The 23,688-nt window shown below is 36.7% G+C and overlaps 1 protein-coding gene across 8 annotated transcripts; it reads right to left on the minus strand.

Moving 5' to 3' along the window:
* LOC134546454 (transcription factor 4-like) lies at positions 1-23,638 on the minus strand. 8 transcript variants are annotated; one of them, XM_063389273.1, is made up of 13 exons: positions 23,443-23,638; positions 15,392-15,497; positions 14,218-14,351; positions 13,331-13,454; positions 12,422-12,492; positions 11,792-11,870; positions 10,475-10,548; positions 6,169-6,357; positions 5,134-5,269; positions 4,271-4,433; positions 3,210-3,439; positions 2,186-2,329; positions 1-1,053 (listed from the first exon to the last, which is right to left on the minus strand). In XM_063389273.1, exons 1-12 carry the CDS (start codon positions 23,500-23,502, stop codon positions 2,193-2,195), a joined length of 1,503 nt encoding a protein of 500 aa, XP_063245343.1. In that variant the 5' UTR covers positions 23,503-23,638; the 3' UTR covers positions 1-1,053; positions 2,186-2,192. The 8 variants fall into 8 exon arrangements, with proteins under 8 accessions (XP_063245343.1, XP_063245345.1, XP_063245341.1 ...); XM_063389275.1 differs by having other exon boundaries at positions 4,283-4,433; positions 6,169-6,360; XM_063389271.1 differs by having other exon boundaries at positions 6,169-6,360.
* Between the last annotated feature and the right edge of the window lie 50 nt (positions 23,639-23,688).

Below are 23,688 nucleotides of genomic sequence, written 5' to 3' on the forward strand. Positions count from 1 at the left end.
TTCATTTTTTTCACTAAATTTCTGATATAGATTTATATATATATTTATATTTATATATTTTTTTGTATAAGATTCATTATTTTTTACTTTTTCCTACCCTATGGAATGGCTAAAAACGACATCGGAATTTTTTTTGTATTTTTATTTTCATTTTTTTCCATTTCTCGCTGGTTTTCCGGGAATTTTTTTTTATTTTTTGATTCCCGTCGTTTTTTATTTTTATTATTATTTTTATCTTTCCTGCTCTTTTTTTCTTCGGAAGTACACTTTTATTTTATTTTATTTTATTTTTATTATTTATTGCGAGTTGAAATTAAATATTTTTTGTTTTTTATTTTTTTTCCCCTCAGGTTTTACAAATCTGGGAACTTTTTATTATTTTTTATGTTTTTTAAAAGAATTTTAAAATTTTTTTTTTAAATTTTTAGAGATTTTTTTTAGGAATTTTTTTAGGGTTTTTTTTTTTGAATTTTTTAGGAATTTTTTTTCTAGGAATATTATATATTTTTAGGAATTCCTTCCTTTTTTAGAAAATTTTCCCCTTTTCAGGAAAATTTTCCTTTTTTAAGGTTTTTTTCCTTTTTTAGGTAATTTTCCCTTTTTTTAGGAAAATTCTTCCTTTTTAAAGGAAATTCTTCCTTTTTCAAAACAAGTTTTAAATTTTTTTTTTGTTTTTTTTCATAATTTTTGAATATTTTTTTAGGCTTTTTCACCATTTCTTTTATTTTTTTTAGGATTTTTTTCTTTTTTAGGATCTCTTCCATTTTTTTGTTCCAAAAACCCCCAAATCCAGGAATTTTTTAGGCACAAAGTCGTCCCACAGTGCGGAAAAACACCAAAAAACCCCAAAAAAAGAAGATTTTTCGCTGAGCAGTTGCTTCCCTTCGGAATTTCCTTTTTCCGACGTTTTTCCGGGAAACGTTTCCTCGGGAATTTTTTTCCTCAGGAATCTGGCGCGTCTGGGATGGCGGAATTCGCTCAGACTTGTCGGGATTTTACCAAAAAAAAAGAGATTTTGGGGGAAAAAATCGTGATTTTTCCGGCGCCTCCGACCTGTTGGGATGAGAAAAAGGGGAAATTTTGGTGAGAAAAGGGAAAATTCTGGGAATTTCCTGGATTTTTTAGGGAATCCTGAAATTGGTTTTCCAGCTCAATTCTAGTATTAATATTAATATTCTGTGTGATCTGCAGCCCTGATATCCCGTTCTAACAGTAATCCCAATATCCAGTCCTGATACCTGATCACAGTAGACAATCCCAATGTTAATCCCAATACTGAATCCCAATATCCAGCCCTAATATTAATCCTAATGCCCAATCCTAATACCCAGTCCTGATATGACTCCTAATACCCATCTCTAACAGACAATTCCAATATGGAATCCTAATACCAACTCTAACATTAATCCTAATATCGGACCCTAATACCGAATCCTAATGCCCAACCCAATAACCAATCCCGATATCTAATCCTGATATCTCATCACATTAAACCCTAATATCCAACCCCAATATTCAATCCTAGTATCCATCCCTAATACTGAATCCCAATATCCAGCCCTAATATTAATCCTAATATTCACTGCTAATATCCGTACTATCCAACCCTAATATCCTAACCCCGACGCTCAGTCTTTATAGCCATCCCTGATACTGAATGCCAGTACCTATCCCTAATACCCAGCCCTAATATTAACCCCGATATTAGGGCTGGGTATTAGACTCAATATTAGGATTAATATTAGAATTGGTTATTAGGGCTGATCCTAATAGCTACCCATAATACTAACCTTAATGTCTGATCCTAATATTTATTCCTAATATCCAATCCTAATATTAACCCTAATATCCAACCCGGTGCTCAGTCTTCGTATCCATCCCTAATATTGAATGCTAATACCTATCCCTAATATCCAATCCTAATATTAATCCTAATATCCACCCTTAATGTCCAATCCTGATATCTGATCCTAATACTGACCCCAATAGTAATATTAATAGTAATCTTAATATCGAATCCTGACACCCAGCCCTAATATTAACCCTAATGTCCATCCCTAATACCCAATCCTGACACCTGATCCCAATTCCTGCCCCTAGCGCTGCCCCGACGCCCGCGGTGCCCACCCCGCCATCCCGTCCCGTCCCGGCCGTTTCCCGGGAGCGCCGCGGGCCCGGTGCCCACCTGGGTGTCACATCTGTCCCATGTGGCCGGCGGCGTCGCCCATGCCGGCGTGGGCGCCGGGCAGCGCCAGCGGCGGCGGCTCTGCCGACACCTTCTCCTCCTCGCGCCGCTTCAGGCACGCCGCCTTGGGGTTCAGGTTCCGCTCTGCGGGGACACGGCGGCGCCAGCGCGGAGACGGGGCATTCCAGGGAAAGGGAACATTCCATGGGAAACCCAAAGCACTCCAACATCCCAAACACCGCCCCCCCAAAACACGCTCCTAAAGGTCCCCCGAAAATTCAAATGAAAGCCTGAAAAGTTACTGAAATATTTTGATTAAAAAAAAAAAAAACCCCAATGCCAAAAGACACCGAAAAAAGTCCTTAAAAATTAAAAAGATTTTCTAAAAAGTTGCAGAAGATCCCAAAAAACACCCCAAAAATCCCCCCAAAAATTAAAAATAAAATTCCAGAAAATCCCCCAAAATATGCCAAAAGATCCCATAAAATTTCCGTAAAAACAAGAAAAAAAAGAATCCCAAAACACTGAAGAAATCCTTAAAATTTAAAAAAAAAAAATCCTGAAAATACTGAAAAAGTCTCATTAAAAGCCAAAACAATTCTCAAAACATCCACCAAAAAATTAAAAAAAATCCCCCAAGAATTTAAATAAATCCTCCTAAAATAAAAAAAGTCCTAAAAAATATTGGAAAAATCCCCAAAAAATTCCTAAAAAATGCAAAAACACATTCTGAAAGAGATCTAAAAAAATCCCAAGAATTGAAAACAAAAAAAACCCAAAAGAACTCCCCCCAAAATCCTAAAATACTCCAAAAGATGTAAAAAAAAAATGTGAACAAAAATCTGCAAAATTATGAAGAAATTTCTCAAAAAAATCCTTAAGAAGCCCAACAAATGTTAAAAAAAACACCCCTCAAAGATTCCTTAAAAATTCCAAAACAATTCCTAACGAATTCAGACAGCATCCCACCCAAAGCCAGGCCAACGCGCGGAATCGACAGCGAAGCCGCCGCCGGCGCACGCACCTCGGACCTGCTGCTCCAGGCTGAGGATGACGGCCACGGCCTGGTGCAGGATGAGCAGCTTGGTCTGCGGCTTGTCGCTCTTGAGGTGCAGCTGCACCATGCGGCCCAGCTCCTTGAAGGCCTCGTTGATGTCGCGCACGCGCAGCCGCTCGCGCGCGTTGTTGGCCATGCGCCGCTCCTTCTCGCGCTCCGCCTTCTGCTCGGGCGTCAGGTCCTCGTCGTCGTTATTGCTGCGGGCCCACAACGCGCGTTGCTAATCACCGACAAACCGCCTCGCGCTTCTCTCACAGTTTGGGGAATTTTGTTGGGTTTCCTTTCAGGTTGTTGTGGATTTTGTCAAATTTTTTGGAAGTCTTGGAGTGTTTATTTAAATTTTGGGGAGATTTTTTTATCTCTTTTTTTCCAAACAAATCCCCCTGTAATTTTTTTCTCCCCCCCAAAGAAATCCCAAGGAAACAGGAGTGGGAAGTGGAAAAGGACAAATTCCTTCTCCTGCTCAGGTTTTCAACCCAGGGTTAGATCCTCGTCATTGCTATTACTGGGGGGCAAAAGGTGGGAAAAAATAAAAAAACCAGGAATTTCTAATTATGCCAAACAAAAAAAGGGATTTGGGGGGATTTTTGTGGGGAATGTTTGGGGAGTTTTTTCCCATTTTTTCCCTGCTTTTTCCCATTTGTTTTCATGACTTTTTTCCCCACCTTTTCTCTTCTTTTTCCCAATTTTTCTCCTGGTTTTCCTCCATTTTTTCTCCTGGTTTTTCCCCCTTTTTTCTCCTATTTTCCCTAGTTTTTTCCAACCTTTTTCCATTTTTTTCCCCATCTTCCCCCCATATTTTTCCACTTTTCCCATTTTTTCTTCATTTTCCCATTTTCCCACCACATTTTCACCACTACTTCCCATTTTTCCCCCATTTGCCACTGCTTTTTTTCCCTTTTTCCCTTCCACTTTTTCCCCTACTTTTTCCCCTACTTCTTTCCTGCTTTTTCCCCCTTTCCCCCCACTTCTTTCCGTTGTTTTTCCCCACTTTCTCCCCGTGTTTTCCCCGTTTTCTCTCCCGTTACCTAGATCTTGACCTAGTTATGGATTTGATCTCCTTCTTCTCCTCTTCCAGCTTCTTCTCCTCGGCCAGTTTGGGATCCTGCAGATTTTCATCGGCCTCGTCGTCGGATTTGATCTCCGAGCTCCCCGAGGAAACGCTCTGCCCCTGCAGCGCCGACGGAATCCCTGGGAAAAAACACACGGAATTTGGGATCCAGCGTTTCTCCAGCTTCTTCCCAGTGATATTCCTGCTTTTTCCCACTTTTTTCACATTTTTTCCCTTTTCTCCCTTTTTCTTTCAACTTCTTTCGTTTTTTCCCCACTGTTTTTCCCCATTGTTTTCTCATTTCCCCCCACTTTTTGCCATTTTCCCCCAATTTTTCCTTTTCCTGGCCCCAGAGACATTTGGGAATTCTTAGATGTTTTGGGGATATTTTTTAGCGATTTTTTTGAGTTTTCTTGGGGGAAATTATTTTGGAAATTTTGGGGCTATTTTTTGTGGAATTTTTGGGATATTTTTGAACAACTTTTTGGGTTTTTTTTTTGAATTACTGGGGTATTTCTTTTGGAATTTTTAGGGGAAATCTTTGGGGGACTCTTGGGGGAATTTTTGGTGGGAAATTCTTGGGATTTTTTTGTTGGATTTTTCAGAAATGTGGGAAATTTTTTTTAATTTTCTGGGGGGAATTTTTGGGGAATTTTGAGGGAGAATTTTTTAGGAAATTTTGTGGATTCTTTTGGAATCTTGGGAGAATTTGTTGGCGATTTTTTTGGAATTTGTCAGAATTCTTTGGGATTTTTTGGGTTTTTTGCAATTTTGGGGGTATTTCTGGGGAAGTTTTGGGCTGCTTTTTGGGAATGTCTTTGGGATTTCAGGCATTCTCACCCCGGTACGGATCCTGGGCCGCGTTCAGCTCGGGCGACGTCGCCGACTGCACCGGCAGCGTCGGCACCGGGATCTGGTTGGGGAGCACCGAGTGGCTCCCGCGGATCCCGACGCCGTCCTCCCGGTGAGCCCCCACCTGAGGGAGAGATCCAGGTCAATCCCCCCCAAAATCCCAAATCTTGGGAAATAAAAAGAAACCCCCCCGAGATTAAAAAAAAAACTCTCCTGAAAATTCCACCACAAATCCCACAAAATTTGCCAAAAAGTCCCCAAGAAATCCCCCTAAAATTCAAAAAAACCCCCCAAAATTGCCCCAAATGCCAAAAAAATCCCCAAAATTTCCCCAAATAAAAAAAATCCCAAAAAATCTCCTCAAAATCCCAAAGAAATCCTCAAAAAATTCCCAAAGAATATCAAAAAGTTCCCAAAAATTCCCCCAAATCCTAAAAAAAAAACCCGACAAAGAAAATGCCAAAAATTCTAAAAAAAATTCCCAAATCCTTCAAAAATTTCCTCAAAATTCCTGCAAAAAAAAATCCCCCCACCCAAAATTCCCAAAAAATCATCCAAAAATCACCCAAATTACCCAAAATCCAAAAAAATTCCCCCCAAAATCCCCTGAATCCCAAAAAAATCCCCAAATATTCCCCCCAAAATACCAAAGCATTCCCAAAAAATCACCCCAAACTCTCCAAAGTATCTCCAAAAAATAAACAAAAATCCCCCCAAATTCCCAAATATTTCCAGAAAATTTCCCAAAAAAACTTCCCCAAAAAATCCCCCCAAACTCCTCAAAAAATTCCCCAAAGAAATCCCCCCCAAATTCCCCCTAACAATCCTAAAAATAAATAAAAAAACCCACCAACCCCACGAATTCTGAAAAAATAGCAAGAACAATCTCCTAAAGACTTCCAAACGATTCCCTGAAAATTCACAGATAATTCAAAAAAACCCCAAAAATTCCCCCCCAAACTCCCCAGGAAGTCCCCAAACAATCCAAACCACCCCCAAGGTTCCCCCGGAGTGCCGGCTCACCATGAGGGAGTGCCGGTTGGCCAGGATGCCGGAGCCGTAGGCCAGGCCGGCCATGGCGCCGTTGGGCGCGGCGCCCAGCAGCCCGTGCAGGTCTCCGGCAGCGGCGCCCATGGGCGCGGCGCCCACGGCGTGGTTGCGCAGCACGTGGATGGCGTCGTCCAGGCGCTCCAGGCGGTCCTCGATGCGGCTCTGCTGCGGGAGGCGGGAGAGCGCCCGTCACGCCGCGCCCAACCGCGGCACCGGAGCGCAGCACGGGCGGCACAGCGCGGGGAGCTCCGGGGGCTCTTAGGGGTTCTCAGGGCTTTGTCAGGAGGATTTGGAACATTTTTGGTGAATTTTTTGATTTTATGGGGCAATTCTTTCAGCATTTTTGGCAATTTTTTTGGATTTTTTTTGAAACTCGTGGGCATTTTGGGCTTTTTTTTTTTGAATTTTTTAGGGTTTTTTTTTTTAGGAAAATTTTTGGGGTTTTTTTTTGTTTTTGAGGTTATTTGTTGGGATTTTCTTTCGAATTTTTAAGAGGTTATGGGGAATTTGGTTTTAGGAAATTGTTTGGAATTTTGCGGGGCTTTTTGGAAATTTTTGTGGATTTGGGGATTTTTTCAGAAGTTTTGCCAGTTGTTGGTTTTTTTTTTTTTTTTTGGTTTGGTTTTGTTTTGTTTTTTGGTTTTTTTTTGAGTTCTGGGAAATTTTAGGGGAAATTTTAGAAAATTTGAGGGTATTTTTGGAGAATTTTTTGGATTTTTTTAGGGTTTTTTGAATCAAAAATTTTAAAAATATTTTTTAAATTTTACAACTTTTTTTAAATTTTTTTTTTTATTTTTGTGCCTTTTTTTCATTTTTTTGGAATTTGGCCGAAATTTTTTGGGATTTCTTTGGAATATCTGTGGATTTTGAGGAGGATTTTTTGAGGAAACACAATGATTTTTGTTCCAAGTAATCCTCGATGCAGCTCTAATTTGGGGAAAAAAACCAGGAAAAATGTCAGAGATTTTTATCAAAAATGTCAAAAAATTCCCTCAAATTTTAGGGTATTTTTAAAGAAAAATATTGGGAATTTTAAAGAATTTCTGTGGCACTTTAGGGAGGTTTTTTTATTTTTTGGGAGGTTTTTTTTGAGTTTGGGGGGGATTTTTGGAGGAATTTATTTGAATTTTTTGGGGAAATTTTTGGGAATTTGGGGATTTTTATATGGAATTTTGGGATTTTTTTTTTATTCCTAAGGTTCTTTTCGGGATGTATTTTAGAATGTTTTAGTGTATTTTTGGGAATTCCAGGGTGTTTTGGGGGGGGGAAATTGTTCTGCAAATTTTCATGGATTTTTTTAGAAAATTTTAGATAAAATTTTTTGGGATTTTTTTAGAAATTTTTGGGACTTCTTTGGGAGGTTTTTGGGAATATTTAGGGGAACTAATCAGAAATTTTGTGATTTTTTGGGGAATATTCAGAGATTTGGGGGGGGGAATTTTTGGGGAATTTTTTGGGATGTTTGAGGGAATCTTAGGGAGAATTTTGGGATTTTTTTGGACTTTTTTTATTTCTACAGGAAATTTTTAAAGGGCTTTTTTGGGAAGTAGTTAGGACTGTTTCGGGGATTTTTTTGGGGGAGGGGGAATTTGGAGGATTTTCTGAGGAATCGCTCCAAGTGTTCCTCGATGGGGCTGTGCTGTGAGAGAAGAAACTGGAAAAAAGTCAAATTCCAGGAAAAAAATCCCCCAAAAATTTCCAGCTCAGTTTGGAATTTTTTGGGATTTTTTGAGAAAATTTTTGAACTTTTTTTTAGGAAGTTTTCAGAAATTTGGAAGGTTTTTTTAAAAATTTTGTAGCATTTCAAAAGTTTTTTTGAGGGTTTTTTTTTTATTTTGGGGGATTTTTTTTGTGTATTTCACAGGAATTTTTGTCATTTTGGGGAGAAATTTTTGGGGCAATATTTGGGGAATTTTTGGGATTTTTTTTGGAACTATTTGTAGAATTTTGGGAAATTGTTTGGGGTTTTTTGAAAATTCTTGGGGATTTTTGGCATTCCGGAAAAAATTCCCAAGAAAATGTTCCTGTTTGTAGGGTGTTTTTTTTTTGTTTTTTTTTTTGTGGTTTTTTTTTTTTTTTTTTTTTTTTTTTTTTTTGGAATTGCTGGGGGATTTTAAGGGATTTTTAAAAAAAATTTTAAGGGGGGGTTTCACGAGTTTTTGAGAGATATTGGAGGGTTTTCCTTAGAGATTTTTTGAGGAATATTTTATGATTTTTTTTAATTATGGGGGAGGTTTGGTGAAGTTTTGGGGAATTGTTATCATTTTTTGGGGGAATTGTTAGTAAGTTTTGGAATTTTTAAATTTTTAAAAAAAATTTTTTGGTAATTTGGGGGGAATTTTTTGGGACAATTTTGTGGAATTTTGGTATTTTCATTTATTTCTGGGGAATTTTGGTGGGAATTTCTGGGGGCCTTTCTGAGGAAATGTTCCAAGCGATCCTCGATGAGGCTCTGCTGCAGGAAAAAGTGTGAGATTTACGAAAAATCGGGGGGAATTTTAAGAAATTCCTTGGGAAATTTGGGAGTAATTTTTAATGATTTTTTGAGAAAAATTGTTGAGGTTTTTTTTAGGGAATTTTTTAGGATTTCTTGGGGGGAGACATTTTGAGGACGTTTTTGGAGTTTTTTTAGGGCTTTTTTAAAAAATTTTTGTGATTTTTTGAGGACATTTTGTGGATTTCTGGACATTCTTTAGGGAAGTTTTTAGGATTTTTTCAGGATTTTGAGGGGAATTTTGGGATTTTTTCTGGGGATTTTTTTATCTTTGGCAAATTTTTTGAGAAATTATTTTCGGATTTTTTTCAGAAATGTTTTGGAATTTTTTTGATTTTTAAATTTTTTTTGACATTTTGATATTTCTTGGGGAATTCCTAGGAAATTTTCTGGGATTTTTTCTGGATTCTTTTGTAATTTTTTAAAAAAGTATTCGCAATATATTGAAAATTTTTTTTAAATGTTGGGGGAATTTGGAGGTATTTTTTGGGAGTTTTTTTTGAGATTTTTTGAATTTTGGGGTTATTGTGGATTTTTTTTTTAATTGGGAATTTTTGGGGAAAATTTTGAGGATTTTTGGAGGAATTTTTTGGAGATGTTTGGGAAATTCTGGGGGGGATTTTTTTTTTTTGATTTTTGGGGAATTTTTGTGATTTGGGGAGGGCATTTTGCAGGGAACTTTGAGGATTTTTTTGGGATTTTTTTTGACTTTTCTGGGATTTTGGGGGGATTCTTTGGGGTATTTTTTTGGAATTCTTTTAGGGGAAGGAATTTGGATTTTCCAGACCGAAATGGGTTCCATGACTGCTCGTGAATGGAAATCCAGTGGACACTCCGAAGGAAAATTGGGATTTGGGAAAAGGAAAAGCGGAAAAAAGTGACGAGAACGACAAAAAAAAATTAAGGCATTTTCCCAAATTTTCAACCCTCCCCCCTATACCAACAGGAAAATCCCCAAACTTTGGGAATTTGGGATTCCAAAACTTTGGGATTTTTCCCTAATTCCCAAATAATTCACTAATTTCAGAACTGTTCTATAATTCCTGGATTTTTTTTTTTCCTTAATTCCAGGACTTTTCCAACTTTCTCCCAAATTCCATCTCCATCCCACACCCTTCCCCCTTTTCCGAGACCCCCAAAAAACCAGGAAAACTCCGGGAAAATGACAAGTAATTAATGAAACAAATAAATTAAAATAATAATAAGAATAAAAAATGAATAATTAATGAATCATTAACAATGAATACTTAATTAATGAGGTCACTAATTAAGAGAAACCAAGGACTCCTCATCCCAACAATTTCTGTGCTCATTCCCGCTTTTCCAAGCCCAAACAAATCAGGAAAAATCCAGGGAAATTACAATTTAATAATCAAAATTTAAGAATAATTAAGTAATAATCAATGAATAATTGTTAAATGAATAATTAATTTACGAAGGTGCTAATTAAGATCAACCAAGGACTCTTCATCCCAACAATTCCTGGGCTCATTCCCGCTTTTCTGAGCTGGAAAAAATCCGGGAAAACTCCAGGAAAATGACAAGTACTTAATCCAAAATTAATACTATGTGGCTAATCAACCGATGAATAATTAATTAACCAGGGCCCTAATTACAGACCAACCAATGACCTGTTCATTCCAACCACTCCCGCGCTCCTTCCCGCTTTTCCAAGGCGGAAAAAATCCGGGAAAATGACAAATTAATAATAATTAATATTTAAAAAATAATGATCGATAAATAATGAGGTATTAATTAACGAGGAGGTCGCTCATTAAGACGTACCAAGGAGTGCAAGGGCCCCTCATAATTGGGTGATGAAGACGCTCCCCCTCCATTCCTAGACCAAACTGCTGAGCCTGCTAATTAACGACATTAATTAACAAAAATCATTAAAATTAAAAAAAAAATCCCGATTTTTTTTCCACTTTTTTTGGGAATTTTTTTCTTATCCTGAATTCTTTCATTGGGAATTCTTTCCTCATCCCACTTTTTTTTAATAACCATTTTTTTTTCCTAGCCCTGTCTGCTAATTAATGCCATTAAATAACAAAAATTGTGAAAATTTTTTAAAAATTCCCAATTTCCTCCCATTTCCCCCCCTTTTTTGGGGGGAAATTTTTTTCTTACCCTGGATTTCTGTAAAGGGATTTTTTCCTTATCTGGGATTTTTAGGAATTTTTCTCTTATCCTTTTTTTTTTGGGAATTTTTTCCTTATCTCAGATTTTTTGTAGGATTTTTTTCCTTATCCCATTTATTTTAAAATAGGATTTTTTACTTCATCCAGGTTTTTAAGAATTTTTTTTCCTTCTCTTTTTTTAATGGGATTTCTTTTCTTACTGAGGTTTTTTTTAATGACAATTTTTCATTCATCTTCCATTCCATGGAATTCTTTCCTTATTCTGGGTTTTTTAAATTGGGAATAAATCCTAAAATCCCAAATTTGGGGGGTATTTTTTTGGAGTTTTGGCATTTTTCACTTGGAAATTTTGGGAATTTCGGCAATTTGGGGTTAGAAATTTTGGGACTTCTGCTCCTGACTATCTCTTCCAAAAATGCCAGGAAAATTTTGGGATAAAAAGAAGGGAAGCAACAATATTGGGATTATTTTCCTTCACTGGGATTATTTTCCTTCTCCAGGAATTCTTTCCTTCTCCCAGTTTTTTAATGGGAATTCTTCTTTCCTTATCCCGTTTTTTTAATTGGGATTTTTTACTTTTTCCCATTTCTTTTAGGAATTCTTTCCTTGTCCAATTTCATGGGAGGAATCAAATCCCAAATTCCCAAAATTCCCCAGGAAATGAAAAATTTCCTGTTGGATTTTGGGGGAATTCTGGCAATTTTAGACTGGAAATTTGGGGAATTTGGGAAATTTTAGGCTGGGTTTTTTTTCCTTATCCCATTTTTTTAATGGGAATAAACTAAAATGCCAAATTTTGGGGGGAGGGCGATTTCTTTGGGATGTCTTGGCATTTTTCACTTAAAATTTTGGGCATTTCAGAAATTTTGACTTGGAAGTTCTGTGAATTCTGCTCCTGACCCTCTCTTCCCAAAAAAAACCGGGACAATTTTTTGGGAAGCGAAAACAAAAGCGACAGTACCTGCGAGAGAAGGGGGAGAAGCGACCGGAGTCGAAGGGTTGGATGAAAAGCTGGTGTTGGTGTGGTCTGGAGAATAAATCTTCAAAAGACGGGAACGACACAGGATTATTCCAGGAAATCCCCCCAGAAACACGCACCGAGAGACTGGAATGCTGAGCTGTGCCCCGGGATTGTTGGGATGAGGCCCCAAGGTTTGGGGGTTGTTTTGGGAACTGTTTTGGGTTTTTGGGGTGCAACTTCGGGAATTTTTTTTGGATATCGGGATGGAAAAATTTGGGAATTTTTGGGGAATATTGGGAGCGGGAATTTCCTGGGATGTTGGGATGGAAATCTGGGAAAATTTTGGGATAGTGGGAAAAATCATTGGGAATTTCCCGGAGCAACAGGAATAGGAATATTCCAGGATTTATCCAGGTCCTGTTGCCTTGAGGTGGGAATATCCAGGAAAACCGGGAATGGGAGTATCTTGGAATAACGGGAATGGGAATTTCCTGGAATAACCGCAATGGGAATGTTGCTGCTCCCATGGTTTTCCCCTCTCAATCCCATTTTGTTTTTTCCCCCAAGGGTTCCCCTGGACATTCCGAAGGAAAAGCCCCGGGAATCCCCGAAGGCCCCGAGGCTCCTTACAGAGGCGAGAGCTTTTCCCAGCGCGTCCCCGGTCTGCGAGCCGCCGGCTGCTCCGCCGCTGCCGCGGGAGGCTGCGGGAGAAAACCCCGTCAGAGGCACAGAATTCCACAGGGAAGGAACTCCGATCCATCCCCGCGTTCGCGTATCGTTCTTCCCTCAGAAAAATCCATCGGGAATGTCGGGGTGGACTCGTTCCGACGCCCGGATTTTTTTTTGGGGAATGAGGTGAAAACAATGGGAAAAATTTGGGAATCCTCTTCCTGGAATTCCAAAGGAAAAAACTGAGGACTAAAAGGGAATTTTGGGAATTAACAGGAAAGTTCATGAAAAATCAGGATAATCCTCAGAATTCCAACATCCTCAAAAATCTCAAAAAAAAAAAAAAAAAAAAATCCTCAAAATCCAAAAAATTTCCTCAAAAATCAAATTCCAAGAAATATTAAAAAAAAAAATCCCCAAAATCCCCCCCAAATTCCCCAAATTCCCCAAAATTCTTCAAAAATCCCAAAAATAAAAAAATTCGCAAAAATCCCCCGAAATCCCTAAAAATCTCAAAAAATCAAAAAAACCCCCCAAATTCCCAAAAATAAAAAAAAAGAAAAAAAATTCAAACAAATCCCCCCAAATCCCCAAAAATCTCAAAAAATCCAAAAAAATCCCGCCAAAATTCCCCAAAATACAAAAACTTAAAAAAAAAAAAATTCAAAAAATCCCCCCAAATTCCCTAGAAATTCCAAATAATCCTGCCCCAAAACTGCTAAAAAACTCTTCAAAAATCCTAACGCATTCCCAAAAATAAAGACAATTCTCCAAATCCCCAAAGGCACTCCCAGCATTCCCCCACATTCCCCGGAGGGTCCCGGCCGCCCGTGGCCTTTCCGTGGCGTTGTCCCTGCGCGTGGGGCTCACCCAGGATGGGCTCGGCGCCGTTGGCCGGGGGCGTGCAGGACGAGCTGAAGTTGGAGTTGCGGTGGAACGACGACATCGGGGGCAGGCTGGAGCTCAGCTCGGCCGAGGAGTGCGAGGGGTAGCTCTGGAATGGGAAAGAAACCAGGGAAACTGGGAATGTCAGCACTTCAGGGACCCCCAAAAAATACACCAAAATACCCCAAGACAGTCACTAAAAATTCCGAGAAATCGGCCCCAAAAAAATCTGGAAAAATACCCCCAAAGTTCCCTCCTAAATCTCCACAAAAATCCCCCAAAATTCTCCACCAAAATTCTCCAAAAACTCCTCAAAATCCAAAAAAATTTCTCAAACATTCCTCCCAAAACTTTGCAAAAAAATCCCCAAAAATTTCAAAAAAACCCCCACCCTGTAACTGCCCCAAAAAATCCCCAAAAGTCCTCAAGAAAAATCTCCAAAAATCCTCAAAAATTCCCCCCCCCAAAAATTCTCCAAAAATTTTCCCAAGAATTCTCTAAAAATTCTCAAAAAAAATCTCAAAACATAACAGAAAAACTCCCCTGAATTCCCACAAAAATCTCTGAAAATCCCCCAAAAGTTCTCCAAAAAATTCTCAAAACCCAAAACATTTTCTCCAAAAATTCCCCCAAAAATTCTCTAAAAATTCTCCTACAAAAACTAAAAAGAAAAAAAATCCCCAAAAACTCCACCCCACAAAACCTCAAAAACTACTCCTGAAACCCCACAAACAAGCCCCCCAAATTCTCCAGAAATCCTAAAAAATCCCCCAAAATGGGAAAACAATTCCCCAAAATTCACCAACACGTGCCGGGCCATCGCCCTCGGGAGCGCCCGGCCGGGGTGCCCGGAATGCCGGGAATTCTCTCACCAGGCGCTCGTGGGGGTGCAGGCTGCAGTAGCTGCCGGACTGGGGCAGGTGGGAGGAATTTCCCAACATCCCGGCGTAGCTGCCTTGGCTCATCCCGCTGGAGGAGCTCCAGGGGTCGCTGCCGTGGTGCCCATCTGCAGGAGGGAGCAGAAACCCGGGAATCAGCACGGGAATCCCGCGGGAAAGCCGTGACATTCGAGATTTCCCAGGGGTTTGGGAGTGGGTTTAGACCAAAAGCAGGATTTTTCTGGGAATTTTGGTGCTGGAATGGTCCCAGAATTTGGAATCTTCCAAGAATTTTTTCCCCAGAATGATCGCAGATTTTGGAATTTTCCAGGATTTTTGGCCCAGGAATGATCCCCAAACCTGGAATGATCCCAAAGTTTGGAGTTCTCTGGGAGTTTTGGTCCTGGTTTGATACCAAATGCTGGAATGTTCTGGAGGTTTGGAAGTGGGAACGATTCCAAAATTCAGATTTTTTCGGGAGTTTTGGTGCTGGAACAACCAAAAAATTGGAATTTTTCAATTTTGATCCAGGAATGATCCCAAAGTTTGGATTTTTTCGGGAGTTTTGGAAGTGAATTATCCCAGAAGTTGGAATTTTCCAGGAATCTTGGTGCTGGAATGATCCCAAAGTTTGGAATCCTCCAGGGTCCTCCGAAAATTCCATAATTCCCCCCCTAAAATTCCCAAATTTCCCCCAAAATTCAAAAGAATCCTCCCCCTCCAATTCCCATTTTCTTGACTTAAAATCCCTTTTTTCCCCAAGTTTGGAATTTTCTGAGGGTTTTGGCCCAGGAACGATCCCAGAACTTGGAATGATCCCAAAATTTAGAATTTCCTGGGAATTTTGGAACCAGATTTATCCCTAAGGCTGGAATTTCCCAGGCATTTCGGTCCTGGAATGATCCCGAAGTTTGGAATTTTTCCTTCCATTTCACCTGTAACATGGCTAAAAGCCAAATTTTCCCAGATTTTCCCAACTTCTGGGAACACTTTCCCATGGGTTTCTCCCTGCTTTTGTCCTCCTCCCGTCTGAATCCCAACCACAAAATTCCCATTTCTTCCACCGCCACCGAAGGGAGCGGCTGGAAACAGACAGGAAACCCCAGAAATAAAAAAAGGAGCGGATCTTCCCCGTGTTGTCCGGGGCTTTCCCGGAATTCCGGCTCACCTTGCATGAAGAAGGAGCTGGGGAAAGTGCTGGCGGCGGGTTTGGAGGAGGGGTATCCCGGGGAGTCGCGGTTGTAGTCGGCGGTGCTGGCGGACGGAGCGTACACCTGCGGGGAAAAACAGGGATCATCCCTCCCTTCCCATCCCCGGATCCTCCGGAATGGGAGACCCTGGATCCTCTGCTCCCAAAGCTGGGATTTTGGATCCCAGGGTTCAGGGTTTGACAGGAGTGTCCACGCTGGAATCATCCCAAGGGTCGGAATTTTCTGGGTGTTTAGGTGCCGGAGTGATCCCGACCAGAATTCCCGACTAGAATTCCCAGATTGCCAGCCAGAAATTCCCAGATTTTTTTCCCTATAAAGAAGAGAATTTTGCCCTAAAACGGAGGTAATGATTTTCTAAAATGGAGGACCTTTTTTGCCTAAAAAATAAGGGAATTTCTCTCTAAAACCGAGGGATTTTTTTCCATTGAAATCTGGGAATGTATGCATTAATAATAAGGGGATTTTTCCTTAAAAATTAGGAAAATTTTCTCTAAAATGGAGGGAATTTTTCCCTAAAAAGGAGGGAGTTTTCTCACTAAAACCTGAAGAAAATTCCTTTATTTCCAGCTCCATGCTCCCGCCCCTCTGCAGCCGCCGCTCCCTAATTCCGGCCACATGTGGAAAACCGGGAACATTCCCGGGAAAAGGCCGGAAGGAAACGCCCCCGGATCCCCAAATCCCGAGCAGATGTTGTCGTCTCTTCCAGGGCTTTTTTTTTGTGGATTTTAATTGGGAACAGCTGAGGGAAAAAAAAACCCGGAGCAAAAATTTCCAGCTTTGAACTCCGGGAAAAAAAATCAGGGAAAAAGCAGTGGGAGGCCCCACAATTCCCGAGGTTATTCCAGAGAAAAGGACGGAGAGGCTGCGGGTGTTTTTGGGAATCCTGTCCTCGGTACCCTCGTATCTGGCATTCCCGGATTTCCCAGAGAGAACTTCCCAGATTCCCAGCCAAAATTCCTTTAATTCCCAGACAGAATTCCCAAAAAATCCCTTCCCACCAAAATCCCAGAATTCCAAGCTCCCTCAGTGACAAGACCAAGAAAAAAACCCCGAGACTTTTCCTGGGAATTACTGGGAAAACACCGAGAAAATACCAAAAAATTTGGGAAAATCCCAGGAATTCCATAGGATCTTTCCCAAATTTCTCTGGGATTTTGATCCTTTTTTTTTTTTTTTTTTTTTTCTGGTGGGAATTGGAGTTTGGGGAATTTTTGGGATAAAAAAATCTGGGATTGGGAAAATTGAGATAAAAAATGTGAATGTTGGATTCTGAAAAAAATGATGAATTCCGATCAAATAATTCCCAAAAAAATCCCATTTTTCTTTGAGTTTCCATCCAAAAACCCCCATAAATCTTCATTTCAATTAATAATTAACTCACTCGAATTAAAAACATTAATAAATATTTGGAAATTAATTATTTATTTAAAACTATTAGTAAAATGAAACAATTCAAAAATTTTCTTTAAAAAACTAGTATTTAAAAAAAATTTTTCTAAAAATTTATGGATAAAAATGATTAGTAAATATGTATTAATTATGTACACATTATAAATTAATAAATTTTATTAATTTAACAATCAAATCCCAAGAGGAATAATTTCCCAAAGTTGGGGATTTTCCCCAGATTTCTTGGTGGATTAGATCTCGATTTTTTGGAAATATTCCTTAAATATTAATTACTGATAATGAGAAATCAATCACTGTTTAATATCCCCATTTAAAAATATTTTCTAGATATTTTTATTTTTTATTTATTTCTGTTTTGACCATATTTGAGCATTTCGAGATTATTAAATATTTTCTCCATTTTTCCATAATTTCATCTTTTCCCATCACTTCTATTTTTCTCACTTTCATTTCTTTTCCTCTATTTTAAAATTTAATTTCTAGGTTTCTATTTTTTTTAATATATATTTGCATGTATTTTCTTTGTTTTTATCTATATTCTGCTTTTCTAGATTTTTTCCCAATTTTCATTTCTTTTCTCAATTTTACCATAAATATTTCTGTATTTTTAGAAAATTTATATTTTCTGTATTTTGCCATATTTTGCTGTATTTTCATTATTTTTCTATAGTTCTAAATTTTCCACATTTTTCCAGATTTGCTCTATTTTTATATGTTCTATTTCTCTATATTTCCATTTCTTCTCTATTTTCCATTACTAACTACTTTGACATTTATTTTTAATTATTTCTATTTATTTCCACTTAAATTTTACATTTATTTAAATATTTTTTCTATTTCTTTCTATATTATAATTTAAAATTTTATTTATTTATTTTTATTTATTTCTATTTCTCTTCTATTTTTTTCTATATTAATTTCTATATTAATTACTATTTATTTTTATATCTTTCTGTATTTGTTTCCATTTTCCATTGAATTTCTACTTTACTTCAATTTTAATTTCTACTTTATTTCTGTTTCTCTGCTCCTTACTATTTAATTTCTATTGGATTTTTTATTTAATTTCCATTGAATTTCTATTTTATTTCAATTTCTTTTCTATTTGATTTCCCTTTATTTCTCTTCGTTTCTATATTAATTTCTATTTAATTTTGATTTCTATTTTTATTTCTATTTCAGTTTTTATTTTATTTCCATTCAAGATCTACTTAGTTTCTATTTCATTCTTGTATCCTTTCTACTTTATTTCTATTTAATTTCGAATTATTTTTTATTAAATTTCTATTTAATTTGTATTTATTTTCCATTCAAATTCCATTTTATTTCTATTTCATTTCGATTTTTTCTCCAACTATTGAGATTTCCCCTGCTCTAATCCCAAATTCTTATTTATGCACTGACATCTCCATATTTATTGATATTTTCCATATTCATGTGTCCATTGGTTATGGATTATACTAAATATAATTCTTAGATTTATGTAAAATTCATGTTCCTATATTTATATATGTATTTATTTTCTATATCGTCATAATTTTGTATTTTAATTACTATATGAAGATAGCAATTTACTATTTATATTGATTATTGATTATCAATATATTAAGTATCATTTTTACATTTATAAATGATGTTCATATATTTGCATATTTATTATTATTTTTATGTTTTTGTGTTTTTACATTGACACAGAAATATATTAATTTATTATTTACATTGATCTATTGATTATTGATCTATTGATTATAAATCTATTGAGATATAGTTGATATATTTATTTTCTATTTACATTCATATCTTCATTATGGATATTTTGCTGTATTTCCGTATATTAATAGATCAATTAATAAACACATTTATTTATAAAATGATTGTTCAATAATAACATATTAATATAAACAATTAAATAAATAACAAAATTACAAATAAATATATAACAATAATATAATATTAAAAATACACTTATTTCCCGTTTCTATTGACGCACTGATCTATTGGTTATTGGTGTATTGATTTCTGATACATTGATATATAATTGATATATTTATTTTCTGTTTATATTCATATGTTGATTATGGCTCTATTTCTATATTAACATATCAATTTTTATATATGAAAATACATTTATTTACTATTTGTATTGACATATCAATCATTGCTCAAGTGCTTACCGATATATTGATTATTGATTTATAATTTTTTAGCCAGTGATATTTACTTTTTATGTTTTAAATTGTCTTTTACATTTTTGTTTTAGTTTCCATTTTTAGTTCTTTTGCATTTTATCAATTTCATTTTGATTGGTTATTTGATATTGATATTATTAATTAGTTTATCAATCAGTATTAATAGGTTGAATATCTACATTTATTATCACTTTAATATCTGTAACATATTTATATTCAATATCTATAATATATAAATTTATATCTGCATCTCATTTAATAATCTGTGTTAAATATTAAATATGAAATATTGATTTAATTATCAATATATAAATATTAACTATTTTATTTAATAGCATAGTTATATTTATTCATTAATGTTTAATACCTACCTTTAATGTCATATTTAGGATCTATTCAATATCAGAATAAACGTCGATAATTAATTTCATATTTAGTGTGTCTTTAGTATTTTATTGAACACCATATTAATATGTTGAATATATTCATATTTCACATCAATACTTTATCATATTTAATATAGGAAAATTAATATCCACACCTAATAAATTATTTCATATATTTGGAATCAAATTTTAATATATTTTTCTTAATTAGTATCTATAGTTAATGTAAGATTTAATACAATCAGTATCAATAATTACTAGACATTAACACTTATTATCTGTTTTAATTAGAATAATGTATTTGGTGTCTACATTCATTATATGTTAATATTGGCTTAATATTGATATTAAACAGAATATTTAATATAGTCACTATAAATATTTATTGTATTCATATTGAAGAGCTATAATATCTGTAATACATTTAGTATCAATAATATGTTTGGTATTTATATTCAATATATTTCTATTTAATGTATTAATATTCAATATCTATATTTACCATCATGTGTAATATATTCAGTGTCAGTAATTAGTACGTCTGGCATTCCTATTCAATATCTTCATTTATTTGTTTCTGTATTTCATGTGTACATTCAGTACCAATAATACACTTAGGATCAATATGAAATATATTAATATTTAACATCTAGATTTAATATATTTAATATATTCAGTATAAATAATATATTCTGTTTCAATGTTGATATACACTAATACTAATTAATTTTTAATATTTAATATATCAGTACACTTCTATATATTAATATCTTTAATATCTACATTTAATACCACAATACTATATTTAATAACATACTAATACTTTAATTATCCTACTATTAGACTAAGGCTATGAATATATTATCATATTAATATATTTAATTTCATACTCTTGTATAAATTCATATTATTATATATTCAATGTCTGAAATTTTATACTTACATATAAAATTTAATTAATATATTAAATATTCCCATTTAATATCTATATTTATTTTCACCATCATTTATTGATTGATTTCTGGGGAAATATTAATCTATTTTTTATTAATTTAGTACTGTAATAATTATTGAATTCTTATTTATCAATGAGTATTTATTAATGAATCTTTTTTATACACATTTGATTTATTTATTATTAATTTCTAGGCAAGTATTAATTAATAAATGATCCTTTACTGATTGATTTCTGGAGAAACATTAATTAATTTATTATTAATTCCATTCTCCTTTATCAATTCCTGTTCATTAACAGAAATCCCTCCTCTTTTCGAGGCAAGTGTTTATTGATTAATAATCAATTACAGACATTTCTCTCTACAGATTGATGGATTTTGATTGATTATTTTAGTTCCAATATCCAGAACTGATTGATTGATTGACTTCTTTGGTTCCACTTTTTAATACTGATTGAGTTCCAATATCTGATATTGATTGATTCCCTTAGGTGCAGTATGGAAGACTGATTGATTGACTGATTGATTTCTTTAGCGCCAATATCCAATACTGATGTATTGATTGATTAAGGGATTGATTTCCTTATTGATTTCCTTATTTCCAGTATCCAGTACTGGCGGATTGATTGAGTGATTGATTGAATTCCAGTTTCCACTATGGATTTATTGATTGATTGATTTCATTCCCATGCCCAGTATTGATTCCTTGATTTACTTCTGGGTTTACTCATCTATTGATTTATTGCCAATATCTAAGACTGACTGAGTGGGTTTATTGATTGACTCCTTTAGCTCCAATACTGATTGATTGATTGATTCTTTATTGATTTTTGTTTCCTATTGAATGCTTGCTTGGTTTATTTATTGGTTGATTCCTTTAGCACTAATATTGATTAATTGATTAGTTTTTTTTCCAATATCCAATATTGATTAAGTGCTTTATTGATTGATTCCTTTAGCTCTAATATTGATGGATTCATTATTTTAATTTGCAATATCCAAGAATGGTTGATTGACTGCTCTATTGATTGATTGCCTCCTTTACCTGCAATATTGATTAACTATTTATTGATTTTTCTTCCTAATATCCAAGGGTGATTGATTATTTACTGATTTTTCTTTCCTATTGATATCTTGCTTTACTGCTGTATTGATTGATTGATTCCTTTAACTTCAGTATTAATTGATTGACTATTTATTGATTTCCCCTGCAATATCCAAAATTGATTGATTGATTGATTGATTGATTGATTGATTGATTGATTTCCCATCCTCCATCCCTCCCAAACCCCAACCTCTGCAATTCTGAGGGAATTCCCGCCTGGAATTCCGGGATTTGGGAAAGCTTTTTTGGTTTTTTTCCCAAAAAATCCTTCCCTGAATCCAAAGAAATTCTTGCTGAAAATCCCCCAAAATCCCATTCCAAAAATAAAATTAATTCCCATTCCTGCTCCATGGGATTTTGGGGAAAAGCAGGAATTAACTGATTAATTAATTCATGGAATTAATTGGTCGAGCCCCATCCAAACCTTGAATTTTCTGAGATATTTGGGAATATTTTGGATATTCCCAAATATTTGCTGTGATAATTGGGAATTGCTGAGGAGCAGCATCTGCGAGGAGTTCAGGGAATCCTGGACTTCCTGGGGGAAAAAGTGGGGAAAAAAACTGGGAAAAGGGAAAATGGGAAAAAAAGGAAAAATTGAGAAAAAAGGAAAAAAAATGTGGAAAAATGGAGAAAAACAGAAGAAAAAATGGGGGGGAACGTCAAAAAAAAAAAAGGTGGGGAACAAAGGAAAAAACAGGGAAAAATGAGGGGGGAAAAAGGGGAAAAATGAGGAAAAAATGAGAAAAAGGGGAAAAAATGAGGGAAAAATGGGAAAAAAATCCAGGAAAAAGAAGCAACTTGCAGCAAATCCCACCTGCAATTTTGGCCAGGCCTCCTGTTCCCTAATTCCCACCCGCTGGGATTTTTGGGAATGATTTCAGGGGTTTTATTGGTTTTTTCTGGTTTTTGTTTAGTCCCAAGGCAAAAAACTCCGGAGTCTGGCAGCAAGGGAAAAGAAGGGAAGAAAAAAAGCAGGAATTGCAGAAGGGCTTGGGAATTGGGGAATTTCACGATTCCAGCAGCAGAATTCCGCCCAAAAATCCATGGAGCATTCCCTGGGAATTCTGTTTTCAGCTGCTTCCCCAAAAAAATCAAACCCAAAGAAAATCCAGGGAAAAGATTTCCCAAAGCTTGGGATTGAGCACAACTTGTCTCCCTATTTTCTCTCCTTCCCAGGAAATTCCGAAGGAAAGAAATTCCTATTTAAATACAAAGGAAAAAAACAAATAAACAAAAAACCACAAACTAAATCCAAAATTTCCGATTTAAATCCGAAGGGAAAAAAATCGAATTTTAATCCAAAGGGAAAAAAATTTCCAATTTCAATCCAAGGAAGTCGCTGGGAATTCTCTCCCGGATTTGATTCCCGAACTCCGCAGGAACTTTTGGGAAGCTCCACGTCAAGGAATGGGATTTTTTTCCCTGAAAAATTCCACAAAAATAAGGAAAAAAAGAGAGGAAAAAAAAGGGGGAAAAAAAAAATTGGAATGGGATCAGGGACTCGAAGCTCTGGGGAATTTTTGGATCGCTTTTCCCGGAGTTTTGTTTTTTCTTTCCCCACATCCTGTCGGCGCATTCTTCCCAAAATATCCCAAACAAAAGGCCCCGAGGGCTGCGGCCGGTGCAGAATTCCAGAGGAAAACTGGGAATAATCAATGCCAGCCTTTCCCCTGAGTCCAGATGCGGCCGCATCCTCCTGGTCCCAAACTCCCTTCGCTTTTCCAAACATTCCCAAACATTTTTTCCATCCCAAGGAATTTTTGTTCCCGTTTTTTCCACCCCCCTCCAGATGGCGAGCGGACCTTTCCCAGCTTTTCCTGCCTCTTTTTTTTTCCCGAAAAAAAAAAAAATAGCGGAACGCGCCGATTTTTTTTTTTTTTTTCCCCTGGTCTGGCTTTGCTGTTGGCAAAGTTGGGGAGCAGCGGGGAGCGCGGGGCTCGGCGGGGAAGGAGCGCTTACCGCTTTGCCGCTGCAGCAGTACAGCAGCGACCCTGCGCCCGCGGGGTACGCGCAGTACATCGTGCGCTCGGCTCCGCTCGCCTCCGCTCGGCTCCGCGCGCCTCCGCTCGCCTCCGCCCGGCTCCGCGCGGGCTCGGCAGAGCTCGGTTCGGCGGGGTTCGGCCGCGCTCGGCTCGGCTGGGTTCGGCCGCGCTCGGCTCCGCTCGGGCGCGTCCGGCCCGGCCCCGCCGGGGGGCGGAGGCCCCG

This window comes from Prinia subflava, unplaced genomic scaffold (assembly GCF_021018805.1).
Source record: "Prinia subflava isolate CZ2003 ecotype Zambia unplaced genomic scaffold, Cam_Psub_1.2 scaffold_87_NEW, whole genome shotgun sequence".
Lineage (NCBI taxonomy): Eukaryota > Metazoa > Chordata > Aves > Passeriformes > Cisticolidae > Prinia > Prinia subflava.

Excerpts from the sequence above, each read along its gene's own strand:
- LOC134546454 (XM_063389269.1), bottom strand. The coding sequence starts at position 23,502 with ATGTACTGCGCGTACCCCGCGGGCGCAGGGTCGCTGCTGTACTGCTGC. Across the intron at positions 11,871-12,421 it reads TGGGAAAAGCTCTCGCCTCT|ATTTATTCTCCAGACCACAC; the intron begins GTAAGGAGCCTC and ends CGTCTTTTGAAG. Across the intron at positions 3,440-4,270 it reads ATAACTAGGTCAAGATCTAG|CAATAACGACGACGAGGACC; the intron begins GTAACGGGAGAG and ends GTGGGCCCGCAG.